Genomic DNA, 15533 nt, shown 5'->3' with positions numbered 1-15533 from the left:
TGTGTGAGAAAGGAAAGAGAGACACAGGAGGTGATGGCGTGTGAGAGAGACTGAGGGGGAAACAACGAGCCAAACTGAGGATTACCATGGCATCCCTCTCAGAGAGCAGTTGTGTAGCTGATGCTAAGTTACCACATGCGGGGAAACACACGAACACACACACACACACATGCACACAGACAGTTTACAGTGGCCTGGTCACACGCCTAGAGATTGATCCATTGCCACATTCAGTGCAGTGTCCTATTCTCTCGGGTCACATAATCTGTCCTGTTTACTTCACCTTACCAAAGCTTGTACACAGTTTCAGTGCAGAGTGGCAGTAAAATGGAATGTTTTTGTGTTTTTTTTATTAGTATATGTTTAATTGCTCACCTGTTGCTTTTATTATTTTTATTTATTTTAATTACTTGCTATGAACCCATATAAGAATCTGAAATAAAGATTCAGTCAGCTGTTCAAAGTGATCAGAATAATAATGATACTATAAGAAAAGCTTGCTGTGTTGATAATGGTAGAGTTGAAGCAAACATTAATCCAAACAGCAGCCATTTCCAATTATGAGTGCATGTCACATTAAACAGACAACAAACAAATTCTGCACATGTATTATAATTCCATAAAGCCACAGACAGTCTATGAAATGTTTCATACAGCATGTATGTCGAGCCATTGCGCTATTTGATTTATTTCTAGTCCACTATCCTATGAGACTGCAGCCTGGGAGCACCTAGTTCCTCTCCTCTTGTGTCCCCAAAGAGTGGGAAGCCAGGGGATTAGCTGTCCAAATGCAGCTTGAAAGAATGGTTAATTAAAGTTCACAGTGTGGACACCATCTCTCTTCTTTCCACTCCCCTTACCTGAGAACACCTAAACGAGCCAAACTACAGTGTTTATCTCTTTCGCTACTGCTTCAGTTGTATACAGATACATTAGTATGTGTCTTGTATGTGCATTACATTTTTGTGTGCAAGCTGTTGCTCTCTGTCTCTGTTAACATATGCTTCTGCCCTGTCACCCTCTCTCTCTCTTCCTCTCTCACATCCATCTCTCCCCCATCACTTTTTGTCTGTGTGACTGAGCATGCAGAGTGATCCAGGGAGTTAATTACAGCGGTTGCTTGTCAGGCTGCAACAAAAACCCTGCACAAATGGCATAACTTGGGTGGCAGAAACCAAACTGGTTCAACCCAGTCATAACAGACTGGTCCTGCTCAGCTCAGCCCACCCAGCCACACTAACATTAGATCAGTGTTCATATTGGAGTAACTACAGCTTCCTGGTTACCATGATGATGACCTTAACTATTTGGTAATTTTACATTTTGCTCAAAAGCCTTTTGGATTTATATCTGCAGGTAAATGTCATTTTAGGAGGCAGCCTACTCCTGTAAAAACATTGTGCATGCTTTCTAGTAAAATCCTTACTAAGGGTATTTAAGAACTTTGACTCTGACTGTCAAATGACTGAGGGTTATATTAAAATCGTAAGTCAGTGTGCAGCCCTTGTGAAACGTGGTCTAGAGTCTAGACCCCTTGTTCACCTGAGACCCCAAAATTGGCAGCTGGCAGTAACTCAGTGATTCACTAGGTTTGGAAGATTAGCTGTGGCTGCTACCAGCTGTGTGTCTCATGCTAGAAAGTATAGTTGTTTTCCTACACTTTGATAAGAAATACCCCCTCTGGTGAAAGGGTTCTAGACTACTTTTTCGTGTATAGAAAAGTTATTTTGTTATCTGGTCGTAATTGTTTGGGACAGTGTATCAAATAACAATAAGAAAGGGGTTGGGTGTGGTGACCTTGGTTGTTCATCATTAAAGACCAGTTGGTGTAGGCCAGGTAAAGCAAAGACAGGCTATTGAAGGGTGTCTAAAATGAGCAGAAGTTATATCAAATGGACTACAGCTGCACTGAGCAGATATGTCTTCAACTCATGCACACAGTTGACAAGTATCCCTCACGCTGTGTCATCCTCCCACAGCACAGTGTTCATTATCTAACAAGCAGTTGAGATTCAGTTGCTACTACATGCTTGAGACATTATAACATTAGCATTAACTGTATAGTCTAGTCAGAAATCAATGAATCTGAAGCAGTCATGTTCAAATATTATGTGATTGCTATTCATGTCAGTCCAAGGCCTCTTTTACACTGCCCATTCAATGTGGGAAATTTTCTCCTCGCTGCTCCGTGTGAAAGATACAGTCTGTGAATGAGGGGTCAAAGTTGGCCCTCCAAAATGCTGCAGTGAGAGGTAGTATTTTTACCAAGATGAGTATAAAGTGGACAAGGCAGAATAGGGGTTCTGAGATCCATGTGAGGGAGAGAGAGCTTGAGAATGAATGAGGAGAGAGAGCAGCATCAGCAAGAACAACATGAATCAGAAAGTTAAAACTTTATTTTGTATTACTTTAATTGTGGTTACATGCTAAAGCACAAACAAACACAGCTACACCTCTGTAGGACCTTGTAGGAAGGATTTTGTGTGGATGCAGCCAAAATGCATGCTTCTGTCTGTCATCAAACAGACACACAGAACTGAAACTGGATGCACATATAGTAGGCTAGTGTAATTCCCGATTTCCATTTTTAAATATTTTAAATTAAATCAGATAACAGCCTACTTGTTTCGTTTTCATATTGGCCGCAAATTACATCGACCACTGGACGTCATGATAGCATCACACCTCTAGTACTGGGATTCCAGCAGCTGTGTAAAAGGAACACTGAAGTGGCATTTTGCCGGCTTTTTAAGTTTTGTGTAAACGGGCTTAAAACATAAACTGACCCTTAACACCTTAATGGAGGGAGGATTTGTTCCAGGACTGTGGTATTGACTGCATTAGTTTTAGCTAGGTGTACCTAATGAACTGACAACTGAGTTTATATGAATAGATTTTTTTTAAATAATACATAAGGAAAACCTGATGTATGGTTTCTTAGCCCTGAAGCTGTGTATCTTCATGTTGACTGGTTACATTATATCAGTGAAGTTGCCTTTACCACTGTAACACTGGTATCATGACCCTAAAACACTGAGATATAAAGACCTCCTGCTGATATGTGGTCACCTAAAAAAAAAAAAAGCTAGTGTATTGTTTTGGCTAGAGGAATCTAGAAAGGTTAGTGAACTTGGCCCGCTAGTCTTGAGTTCTAATCCGACATGCAGGCCAGCCCTTTACCAGCAATCTATCTTGTTAGTCTGAGCTATTGTAGTTTATAGTAATCTAATCATTGCCACCCGCCACCTCACATTTTCAGATGCTGACATGTTTACTTCCACACTACAGAGCAACACATATTAATGTGTATATACACCCTCAGAAATATCCAGCTATAGAAAGAATAATGGTCCCTAACCTGCAACTTGACCTTCTGTTCCACCAGATGTCTGATCCAAAAAAAGACCTCATGGTCTTACTCTGTTTACATAGTTACCATACTTGGGCTCCTGCCACAGAGACACCATGTAACAGAGACATTATATGACCAAATGGATCATGCAGGTGTGGACAAAATAACAGGAACACCCAAAAGTGTATAGTAATTAGTTACAATTACTGGGCGTGCAATAACTACTACATTTGTGAACATACTAATGTATAATTTTTATTGATGCTGTGTTCCTCTATTGTAAAGGCTGCCACATTTTTGTAAGGTGATCTCGGCAGTCTGTCCACATTCTGTGGCCAAAATAAGAATAAAATCAATTACTATAGTTCAGTGTGAGTTGTGCCTCCTAACAGCATTATATATGTGTGTGTATTTAGCAGTTTTGTCAGTAAGAAAGAGAAATGTGGCTTATTAAAGACACACTTGCAAGTGTGTCTCTAGATTACCTGTTATCTAGAGATGTTGTTGCTTTGCCTCTGCTTGTGTGGATATGGGTATGCATGTGTATGAGTGAGTATGTGGTGGAGAAAAGATTGATGTGAGTCTGTCTGGACACAAGCTCACTAACTGAACTCCTTGTGACCTATGCTGACCCTAAGGCTGTCTAATGCGACACTCAGAAGGAGAAGCAATAGACGCTGAGGAGGCAACAGATAGGGACACAATGCAATGTTATGTTGTGCCAGTGATGCAGACAGAAAACAAAGGTATCCAAAGAGAGACAGTACTGCATTGCAAAATAAAACACACCAGAAAACACATGTAGATATGGATAGATGTAGAGACAGGCAGCATTGAGACGGAAGCGTGGACAGACACACCTGCACATGGTCATATACACACATACTGTACAATTGAATAAGGATGCATACACATATTGACAAAAGGTATTTGCGGTAGTTGTTAAAGGAATTAAGGTATGAGGACAGGCTTAAGCTGGGTAACATATTTTCAGCCGTAACAGTGCAAAGAGGAGAAGCCTTTCTGTTGATGCAACTTGCCTGTTGAGAGGGGAGGGGCAGAGGAACTGCCTTCACCAGTACTTCCAGAAAAGGATACTGAACCAGTGTAGCCACAGAGAACAAGAGCTGAAGCACAGACACAGGGATGAAGAGAAGCAGAGGCACAAGAAAGAGCACAGCCTAAAAAATGAATATATACTGTAGACAGAAGCATGCAGTGACAGACAAGCATTACATGAAAATCTCTTTATTTGCATCCAAACATCTGCAGTATACTGCCTCCCTTTGGGGAGCTTCGTGTAGCCTAAATCCAAAAGCTCAACATCAATGGAATCGATCGGTGGAAAACCAGTGTTATGACTTTTATATATATAGTGAGGTCTGTTTGTGACACGTCAGTGGCTGCCATCCGACTCCCTCGCAGACACATTGTTTTGTTTTTTTTTTTTCCTTATAATTTGATTCTCCATAAATGGATGAAGGTTAGCTGCTGGTAAATACAAACCACTGACAAAAGGTACTCAAATTGCAGGTTAAAAGGTCAACACAGGTAAAAAAAAAAAACAAAAACCAAAAAACCCACCTGAAATACCCAGTTTTTTTGTCCACATGGAAATAGCAGACAACTGTTGTTTGTGACACACGTCTAATAATAGCCACTGATTTAGCACAGCCAGTCAGGTTTTTCTCCACTCTAAAATCCTTTGATTGTCAATGTTGTTTAATTTTTTTAGTGTTATGTCACATCACTTGCATATTCATCAATGCAGTTTCTTTTGACTTGGTTTTTCGGTCATTTATATGAGTATTGTTTTATCTGTATATAGCAGATGTTATTGATGAGAGCAGCATTGGATTTAGAAGGACATACCAGATATAATGCAAGTTTTTTTTTTTTTTACTGCAGAACATAATACCTTCCTTGCATGAGTTTTTGACCTTATAAATAATCTATTCACTGGTGTTTAACATAGGGATTAGTCAGTGGATGTCTTTGTTCCTGTGGGATGCTGCTTGTGCCAGTGAATTGGATGTCTGCCTCATCCATTCTCTTCACCATACTGGAGATGTGGATGTGTGACAAATGCAGTAGAAATATGTTTTATAAAGCTAAGGCTTGGGTGTTGTCTTAGCAGTGTTGGAACTCTGTATTGCTAGTACCATCTACTGGCAGCAGGTGTTATTGCACAGTTGTGTTTATGCAGTAGTAGGTAGCCTATGAGGTTTTGGGGCTCTGAATAGAATTCTAGCATGGCACACAGAAATAAACAAAGCAACGTTTGCATTTTATAGTAAAAAAGAGAAACAAATGATCACATTCATGACATGTGACTTGATATGTAACTCTCATCTCAGGACCGCAAGCTCACCAAGGCAGAACAGCAACGCTTCAAGGAAGAGGCAGAAATGTTGAAGGGGCTTCAGCATCCTAACATTGTCCGCTTCTATGATTCCTGGGAATCAGTTCTTCGTGGCAAGAAGTGCATCGTACTGGTCACTGAACTCATGACTTCAGGAACACTCAAAACGTAAGTAAAACCTCCTTATATCTATTATTATTCACTCAATATCACTTATTTTGATGGGGAAGAAAAATAATCTAATCAGTCTAAATTAGAGATGCACCGACTGCAATTTTCTGGACCGATTGAGATTTCCAAATTTTATTTATTTATTTATTTATTTATTTTTAGGTCTGACCTGCTGATTCCTATTTTGGTTGATTCCAGTTTACTTTCATTTAAAAACTGTAATTGACAGCAGGCACAAAAATTTTATAGCTTTTTTTAAATGAAAAATTAAATTGTATTAAAGTTTTACATTTCTGTCTTTCTCTCACTCTTTACTTTATTTTATTTTATGTTTGTTTTTTTATAAACCTCAAACTAAACTAATGTTAGAAAGAACTTGCAGTACAGTGGTTAGTACTGTCTGCTTCACAACAACAAGATTCTGGGTTTGAGCCTAGACCGAACCGGGGCCTGTCTGTGTGGGTCCATTCCGGGTACTCTGGCTTCCTCCCACAGTCCAAAGACATGTGGCTTAGGTTGACTGGAGACTCTAAATTACCCCCAGGAGTAAGTGTGAATGTGTGTGGTTGTTTGTCTACATGTTAGCCCTGTGATAGACTGGTGACATGTCCAGGTACCCTGCCTCTCACCCCCCTGTGACCCTAAGGAATAAGCGGTATAGATAATGGATGGATAATGTGATTCAAGTGAAGTGCCATGACTAATTATTATTATATCATCTTATTTTGTCTCTCTCTGCACAGTTATCTTAAGCGCTTTAAGGTAATGAAACCCAAAGTGCTGAGGAGTTGGTGTAGGCAAATCCTGAAGGGCCTTCACTTCCTTCATACCAGGACTCCTCCAATTGTCCACCGGGACCTGAAGTGTGACAACATCTTCATCACAGGCCCCACAGGATCAGTCAAAATAGGTGACCTTGGACTGGCCACTCTTATGAGGACCTCTTTTGCCAAGAGTGTCATAGGTAGGCTACATAAATAAACCAGCTTCTTTTGCAAACAATGCCAGGGATGCAGTGACTACATCAGCAAACTGAGTCCAGATCTACTGTATAAATGAAATTTTCTTTGTATTCAGCATTGCACAGATTTTTACAGCCTCAACTGTCTAGGAGTATAGATTATTATTGACAAAATCAATTTAAACTCCATTTGGGCAGCACTTAATGTAAACAGACCAGTGATGAGGTCCAGCTTTGTTTAAACATCTTATCCAGCAAAATTTTATCAAACCTAAAATACCGATATATTTATTATGGCACAAACTTTGAAGCCTCAACTCACATCCAGCTAGCATAACGTCACTCAGACATCAACGTAGGCGTCAGTGTGTCAAACTGGATAACCTAGAAGTGAAAATAGCTAGTGGTGAATACAAAACTGTGCACAAAACATTATTTAAGGCCAAGATCGGACCTATGGAAGAAATTTTGTGGTGTTATAGACAGTGAGAACAATGTTGCTTTTAAATAGTGCCAAAAAGTGTTAGGGTTTGATAGCCGCAAGCTAGGCACTTCCTCACTAAGGGAACAGCTGCAGAGCCCAGGTGATGTGCCCACTGACAGATACTTTTCCAAGAACACAACTCTCAAGCACTTTAAAGTAAGTGACTATGAACCACCATCTGGTCTTAACAGGAACACCAGAGTTCATGGCTCCAGAGATGTATGAAGAGCACTATGATGAGTCTGTGGATGTTTACGCGTTTGGGATGTGCATGCTGGAGATGGCTACTTCAGAATACCCCTACTCTGAGTGCCAAAATGCAGCTCAGATTTATCGCAAAGTCACAAGTGTGAGTTTTTTTCAGTTCATATAAACTCTCAAACTGTTACTTTCATACAAACAGTGAACATTTGTGGTGATAAGTGTAGACCTCTTTAATAATTTTTATTTAAATGTTGTCCAACTAACTGGCAAAAATACCTTCAGTTATTATATACAAAATCCCAGAGCCTAATTCCATCATTTCCTGTTAAATACAATTAATTTCCCATTTCTTTCTCTGCAGGGCATAAAGCCAGCCAGCTTTGATAAAGTCAATGATCCAGAGATTAAAGAGATTATTGAATGCTGCATTCGTCAGAACAAGAGTCAGAGGTAAGCGCTTTTACTTTCTTAACAGGACAAACAGCACTGTCTATTGCAGAATTTCTGATCAGGCAATCATAAAACATCTGCTGTCTGTTTCACCACTCCTGTCCCTTTTATTGTGTTTCCCTCAACAGACTCTCCATCAGAGACCTCCTGAACCATGCGTTCTTTGGGGAGGATACAGGGGTTCGGGTGGAGCTGGCAGAGGAGGATACAGGCATCCAGGACTTTCTAGCTCTCCGGATTTGGGTTGAAGAACCCAAGAAGCTAAAGGGGAAGCACAAAGACAATGAGGCCATCGAATTCAGTTATGACCTGGAGAATGATAGCGCCGAAGAGGTGGCTCTAGAGATGGTGAGACAGGGAAAACCTATGACTGACAAATAGAAAGGGGGCTCTTGGGGGTCAGGTATGGTGTAGGGTAGACTGGGAAAAAGGCTTAGATGCTTTAAAGCTTAAAGGATGGTCGGGTGAATAAAATCCTTTAGTTATTTCAAGGTACATCTCTCTGACCTAGTTTCAACCTGTCTCTAGCCATTAATTAATCAGCTCTCTCTCCCTCCCTCTCCCTCATCACAGGTGAAGTCAGGCTTCTTCCATGAGAGCGATGCCAAGGTGGTGGGAAAATCCATTCGGGACAGAGTAAATCAGATCAAAAAGTCACGGGAGCGTCGACAGCAGCAGCGTCTACAGCAGCAACAGGGTTTTGAAGAAAGAAGAGACTCCACTTTCACCTCTGACACCTTTTCCCATCCATCATACTCCTCACTGGGGCCAAGGGCAGCTGGACAGACTGGAGGAGGAGGAGGAGGAGGAGGAGGAGGACAGGAGTGTGAGGAGCTGTCTGAAGTGGACCAGCATGTCAGACAGCAACATATTTTTAGTGCAACAGCCCTTGGTCTACCAGGTAGAATATTCACCTTCATGATACTATATGTTTATTAGAAAGGTACATTGTGAGCCAATAAGACACTACTCTGCATGAATTATTATTATTATAAATTATGGACATAGAAGTTCAAATAAACAAATGCAAAATACTGTGACTATGTGTATTCTGACTTGGACAAATACAGTGGGTACGGAAAGTATTCAGACCCCCTTAAATTTTTCACGCTTTGTTATATTGCAGCCATATGCTAAAATCATTTAAGTTCATTTTTTTCCTCATTAATGTACACACAGCACCCCATATTGACAGAAAAAACACAGAATTTTTGACATTTCTGCAGATTTATTAAAAAAGAAAAAGTGAAATATCACATGGTCATAAGTATTCAGACCCTTTGCTGTGACACTCATATATTTAACTGCTGTACTTAAGGTTCCTAAGAGCACAGTGGCCTCTATAATCCTTAAATGGAAGACGTTTGGGACGACCAGAACCCTTCCTAGGGCTGGCCGTCTGGCCAAACTGAGCTATCGGGGGAGAAGAGCCTTGGTGAGAGAGGTACAGAAGAACCCAAAGATGACTGTGGCTGAGCTCCAGAGATGCAGTCGGGAGATGGGAGAAAGTTGTAGAACGTCAACCATCACTGCAGCCCTCCACCAGTCGGGGCTTTATGGCAGAGTGGCCCGACGGAAGCCTCTCCTCAGTGCAAGACACCTGAAAGTCTGCATGGAGTTTGCTAAAAAACACCTGAAGGACTCCAAGATGGTGAGAAATACGATTCTCTGGTCTGATGAGACCAAGATAGAACTTTTTGGCCTTAATTCTAAGTGGTATGTGTGGAGAAAACCAGGCACTGCTCATCACCTGTCCAATACAGTCCCAACAGTGAAGCATGGTGGTGGCAGCATCATGCTATGGGGGTGTTTTTTCAGCTGCAGGGACAGGACGACTGGTTGCAATCGAGGGAAGGATGAATGCGGCCAAGTACAGGGATATTCTGGACGCAAACCTTCTCCAGAGTGCTCAGGACCTCAGACTGGGCCGAAGGTTCACCTTCCAACATGACGATGACCCTAAGCACACAGCTAAAATAACGAAGGAGCGGCTTCACAATAACTCCGTGACTGTTCTTGAATGGTCCAGCCAGAGCCCTGACTTAAACCCAATTGAGCATCTCTGGAGAGACCTGAAAATGGCTGTCCACCAACGTTTACCATCCAACCTGACAGAACTGGAGAGGATCTGCAAGGAGGAATGGCAGAGGATCCCCAAATGCAGGTGTGAAAAACTTGTTGCATCATTCCCAAAAAGACTCATGGCTGTATTAGCTCAAAAGGCTGCTTCTACTAAATACTGGGCAAAGGGTCTGAATACTTATGACCATGTGATATTTCAGTTTTTCTTTTTTAATAAATCTGCAAAAATGTCAAAAATTTCGTGTTTTTTCTGTCAATATGGGGTGTTGTGTGTACATTAATGAGGGAAAAAATGAACTTAAATGATTTTAGCATATGGCTGCAATATAACAAAGAGTGAAAAATTTAAGGGGGTCTGAATACTTTCCGTACCCACTGTATGTGTAGTTCGCATTTTTATATCCCTTCTTAAATTGTCTTTCACTCAGAAGGTGAGAGCATTGGGTCTGCCAGCTGTGAAACTTATGCAGGTGGACAGAGCCAGGCATACTCTCAACAAGAGGAGTCATACACCCACTCCCAAACTAGTCTCCCCTCTACAGCATCTGTATGTCTAAACATTGTTTTCATCTGACATAATAATAATAATAATAATAATAATACCAATAATACCACATTATTGCGTGAAATCATGGTGTTGATAGATCGTATTGTTCCTTAACTGTTTTCTTGTGCTACAGGGCACTGGCACATTGGTTCATTCTCAAATGCCCCCCATCAGTGAGAGTGGAAGCATCCCAAATGTGCCTCTTGGTCAGAGTGTTAATATGTCCAGCATGTCCATAGGCCAAAGTGGTGGGGGGCCTGTTGGTCAGCCATTTCTTCAGCCCAGTGGCATGGTTCCACAGGTATCACCAAGTGTGCCTCAACAATATTTTCAGGTGAAAAGGGTGATAGTACTAACTTGTATAAAAATGTCCCATTGTGGAATCTTTTCTTCCAGATAACCACAATCACAAATAATTCCAGGATTTATAATTCTCCGAGACTGACCTGATCTGATTGTACGCTTTACAGGGTTTCCCTAGGATATTTGTTAGTGGAGGTTGAGAGATGTGTTGTTTTAATAACACTTCTCTTTACATGTATAAATGTATTCCTATGTGAAATATTACTTCTGCTTATTTTAGCTGAAGGTTAACTTTTTACTTTATGAAAAAAATTGTATTTGCCTTTTTAAACTTTAACTGTGGTGGTCTGCATTTAAGGCAGCCCACCTCTGCTATAAAACACCGTGGGAAGCCTTGTTGTTAAATGTTTTGATAATTTATGCTTCTTGCAAAGCTTATTCTTACCTATTTTGTACTGCTTTCTTTTCCCTTTTTTCCACATCAATCATCATTCTATCATTATCACTGAATAGGCGCAAACATTCCTATCAGATGCATTTCAAACTGCCACTCCCCATGGATCAATGGCATCTTCACAGTCATACATACCTGCTGTTTCCCCACAAGCACCCATTAATATTCTAACTACACCTATGTCAGTCAGTAATCCTGTTGGTGTAGTAGGGGCCGTTGTGCCCCTCACTCAGCAGACCCAAACCCCTGCCACTCCCATGCAGTTCACTGACATCATTCCCCAGGCAGAACCCAAGCAAGCACATCCTGTAATGATCCCTCAGCAGACTATTGTCCAACAACAGATTGGGATGGATCCCCAGACTGCCACCCTTCAGCAGCAGCCACAACAGCAAATTCTACTTGAACAACAAGTTAATGCCACTCAGCCACCAATGGAACAGCATCAACAGAGCCTTTCTGCTACAGCTGTCCACACACATCCACACGAGCCACAGCAGCAGACCTACGTACAGCAGCCTGTGCCACCTGTCCAGCCAGCTCCTCAGCACCAAGTGTTACCTACACAAACAGACATGGAACAACAGGGTATGTTATTACCACTATCTGAAGAGCAACCTCAGACTTATAAAAAGCAGCCAGCAGGGGATGTTAACAAACAGGCCACATTGCAACAACGGCTCCAGCAACAGCAAACTCTGCTACAGCAGCAGCAACATTTAGGACAACAACCTTTACTTCTTGATCAACATCAGACACAAGTCCAGCAACAGCTTGATCGACAGCAACACAAAGCGCTGCCTCAACAGCAACAGCAGCAACAGGCCCAACTACAACAGCATCAACTGGATCAGCAGCAAGCACTTATGCACAAGCAGTTGTTGGATCAGCAACAACAAGCTCTTATTCAACAGCAACAAGAGCAGCAGCAGCCACCACAAAGTCTTGTACAACAACAGCAACCACAAGCACTTTTACAACAGCAGTTAGAGCAACAGCAGCAACAGCACCAGAGCCAGTTATATCAACAAACTGGGCTGCACCAAGCTGGAGCACAAAATGAATCAGAGAAACAACAGCAAAGTGGACAACAGCAGCAACAATTTGTATTGCAGCAGCAATCCCAACAGACTCAACAGCAAAAGGAACAACAACTACAGCAGCAAGCCTTACTCCAACAAATGGAGCAACAACAGCAACAAGTACTCATACAACAGCATTTGCACCAGCAGGCTATTTTACAACAGCAGCAGCTACAACCGAAAGTTCAGCTACACCTACAGCAACAAGAGGAGCAACACATGCAGCTCAAACAGCCGACGGATCAGCAGCAGCAGCAAGCTCTGCTGCAGTTAGAGTTAGAACAACAGTGTCAGCAGCAAGTTCTGTCACAACAACAACAAGCTGAGAGACTGCAGCAACAGGCTCTGATACAGCAACAGATTCAAGAGCAGCAGCAAGCAGCCATCATCCAGCTTCAGAAAACTGAAAAACAAGGGGCTCTCCCTGTTCCACAACCTAACAGTGAGCAGCAAATTCAGCAGCAACAACCAGCTGATATACAGCACGTGTGTATCCCACAGCTAAACACCACTCAGTTTACACCTCATACCACTCTCACACAGCAGCAGGTGATAGAGCAACAGCAGCAACAGGCCCAACTACAACAGCATCAACTGGATCAGCAGCAAGCACTTATGCACAAGCAGTTGTTGGATCAGCAACAACAAGCTCTTATTCAACAGCAACAAGAGCAGCAGCAGCCACCACAAAGTCTTGTACAACAACAGCAACCACAAGCACTTTTACAACAGCAGTTAGAGCAACAGCAGCAACAGCACCAGAGCCAGTTATATCAACAAACTGGGCTGCACCAAGCTGGAGCACAAAATGAATCAGAGAAACAACAGCAAAGTGGACAACAGCAGCAACAATTTGTATTGCAGCAGCAATCCCAACAGACTCAACAGCAAAAGGAACAACAACTACAGCAGCAAGCCTTACTCCAACAAATGGAGCAACAACAGCAACAAGTACTCATACAACAGCATTTGCACCAGCAGGCTATTTTACAACAGCAGCAGCTACAACCGAAAGTTCAGCTACACCTACAGCAACAAGAGGAGCAACACATGCAGCTCAAACAGCCGACGGATCAGCAGCAGCAGCAAGCTCTGCTGCAGTTAGAGTTAGAACAACAGTGTCAGCAGCAAGTTCTGTCACAACAACAACAAGCTGAGAGACTGCAGCAACAGGCTCTGATACAGCAACAGATTCAAGAGCAGCAGCAAGCAGCCATCATCCAGCTTCAGAAAACTGAAAAACAAGGGGCTCTCCCTGTTCCACAACCTAACAGTGAGCAGCAAATTCAGCAGCAACAACCAGCTGATATACAGCACGTGTGTATCCCACAGCTAAACACCACTCAGTTTACACCTCATACCACTCTCACACAGCAGCAGGTGATAGAGCAACAGCAGCAACAGGCCCAACTACAACAGCATCAACTGGATCAGCAGCAAGCACTTATGCACAAGCAGTTGTTGGATCAGCAACAACAAGCTCTTATTCAACAGCAACAAGAGCAGCAGCAGCCACCACAAAGTCTTGTACAACAACAGCAACCACAAGCACTTTTACAACAGCAGTTAGAGCAACAGCAGCAACAGCACCAGAGCCAGTTATATCAACAAACTGGGCTGCACCAAGCTGGAGCACAAAATGAATCAGAGAAACAACAGCAGCAACAATTTGTATTGCAGCAGCAATCCCAACAGACTCAACAGCAAAAGGAACAACAACTACAGCAGCAAGCCTTACTCCAACAAATGGAGCAACAACAGCAACAAGTACTCATACAACAGCATTTGCACCAGCAGGCTATTTTACAACAGCAGCAGCTACAACCGAAAGTTCAGCTACACCTACAGCAACAAGAGGAGCAACACATGCAGCTCAAACAGCCGACGGATCAGCAGCAGCAGCAAGCTCTGCTGCAGTTAGAGTTAGAACAACAGTGTCAGCAGCAAGTTCTATCACAACAACAACAAGCTGAGAGACGGGCTCTGATACAGCAACAGATTCAAGAGCAGCAGCAAGCAGCCATCATCCAGCTTCAGAAAACTGAAAAACAAGGGGCTCTCCCTGTTCCACAACCTAACAGTGAGCAGCAAATTCAGCAGCAACAACCAGCTGATATACAGCACGTGTGTATCCCACAGCTAAACGCCACTCAGTTTACACCTCATACCACTCTCACACAGCAGCAGGTGATAGAGCAACAGCAGCAAGTAGCATTGATCCAGCAGCAGCAGTCATTTGTTGCCCAGCCACAGCATCACACTTCTGTAATGGAACATCATATCCCAACTGGAGCTCTATCTGGTAATGAGATGATTCAGCACCAAACTCAAATTGTCTCACAGGTTCAGGTTCCCTTGGCTCTTCAGACTATGCAGATCCCTTTCCAGTCATCTTCTCTTGTCCCAACACAAATCCTTACCCAGCAAGGACAAAGCGAGGCTCATCTCCAGAATCAGGGTAAGATCCCAGTCCATTTTAGAGCCCAGTCACCAGCACAGGCAGTACAAGCTGTGATTGAGACCCAAATAACTCCTCCAGTGGCAATGATCCAAGGACAGACTCAGGTCCTCCAGACCCCGAAGATTCCTTTGCAGTCTACTTTTCCGGGACCTGTCAATCCCACACAGAGCCAGGTAACTGCTCAGCCATTAATTCAGCCTCTGCACCCAACAGTTAATCAGTCCCAGACACTACACAGCCAGGGCCCATCTGTTGACATTCAGATGATGGGCCAGGGTACTGTCCAGCCTCCAGCTAGGCTGGCCTCTGTTCCCAGTCAGATCCAACAGGAGTCTCATGCTCAGCAAAATACTCAAATGCCAGGGCTCATGCAGCCCCAGCTCCAGCAACACACTCAAGGCCAGCCTCCAAGCCAGGTGCATGCTCTGCCTACTGCTGTCCTTGTGACCCCTCAGTATGTCCCTCCGCTTACCCAACAAGCCATACAAGCTGTACAGCAGGATATAGTTCATATTGCACAACAACAGCAGCCAATACAGCAGTGTCAGCAAATGGTTTTGTCACCTGGCTCAGCTGGAAGTGTTGAAACAGATAGTCTCAGTTCTGTAGTTGACCCTGCA

The 15533-nt window shown here is 42.8% G+C and overlaps 1 protein-coding gene across 1 annotated transcript in view; it reads left to right on the top strand.

The window, feature by feature from the left end:
• Nucleotides 1-15533, top strand: part of wnk3 (WNK lysine deficient protein kinase 3) — a 36428-nt gene that overhangs the window by 10289 nt on the left and 10606 nt on the right. The window contains exons 3-11 of the mRNA XM_020615425.1: nucleotides 5710-5882; nucleotides 6629-6849; nucleotides 7522-7679; nucleotides 7896-7984; nucleotides 8113-8332; nucleotides 8558-8885; nucleotides 10495-10613; nucleotides 10747-10947; nucleotides 11430-15531. Of these exons, the coding sequence (XP_020471081.1) occupies nucleotides 5710-5882; nucleotides 6629-6849; nucleotides 7522-7679; nucleotides 7896-7984; nucleotides 8113-8332; nucleotides 8558-8885; nucleotides 10495-10613; nucleotides 10747-10947; nucleotides 11430-15531 (5611 nt within the window). The remainder of the gene's footprint in view (nucleotides 1-5709; nucleotides 5883-6628; nucleotides 6850-7521; nucleotides 7680-7895; nucleotides 7985-8112; nucleotides 8333-8557; nucleotides 8886-10494; nucleotides 10614-10746; nucleotides 10948-11429; nucleotides 15532-15533) is intronic.

This window comes from Monopterus albus, unplaced genomic scaffold (genome assembly GCF_001952655.1).
Source record: "Monopterus albus unplaced genomic scaffold, M_albus_1.0 scaffold6.1, whole genome shotgun sequence".
Lineage (NCBI taxonomy): Eukaryota > Metazoa > Chordata > Actinopteri > Synbranchiformes > Synbranchidae > Monopterus > Monopterus albus.
Note: the sequence above shows the minus strand (reverse complement) of the source record. Positions and strands in the feature narration are given on the sequence as shown.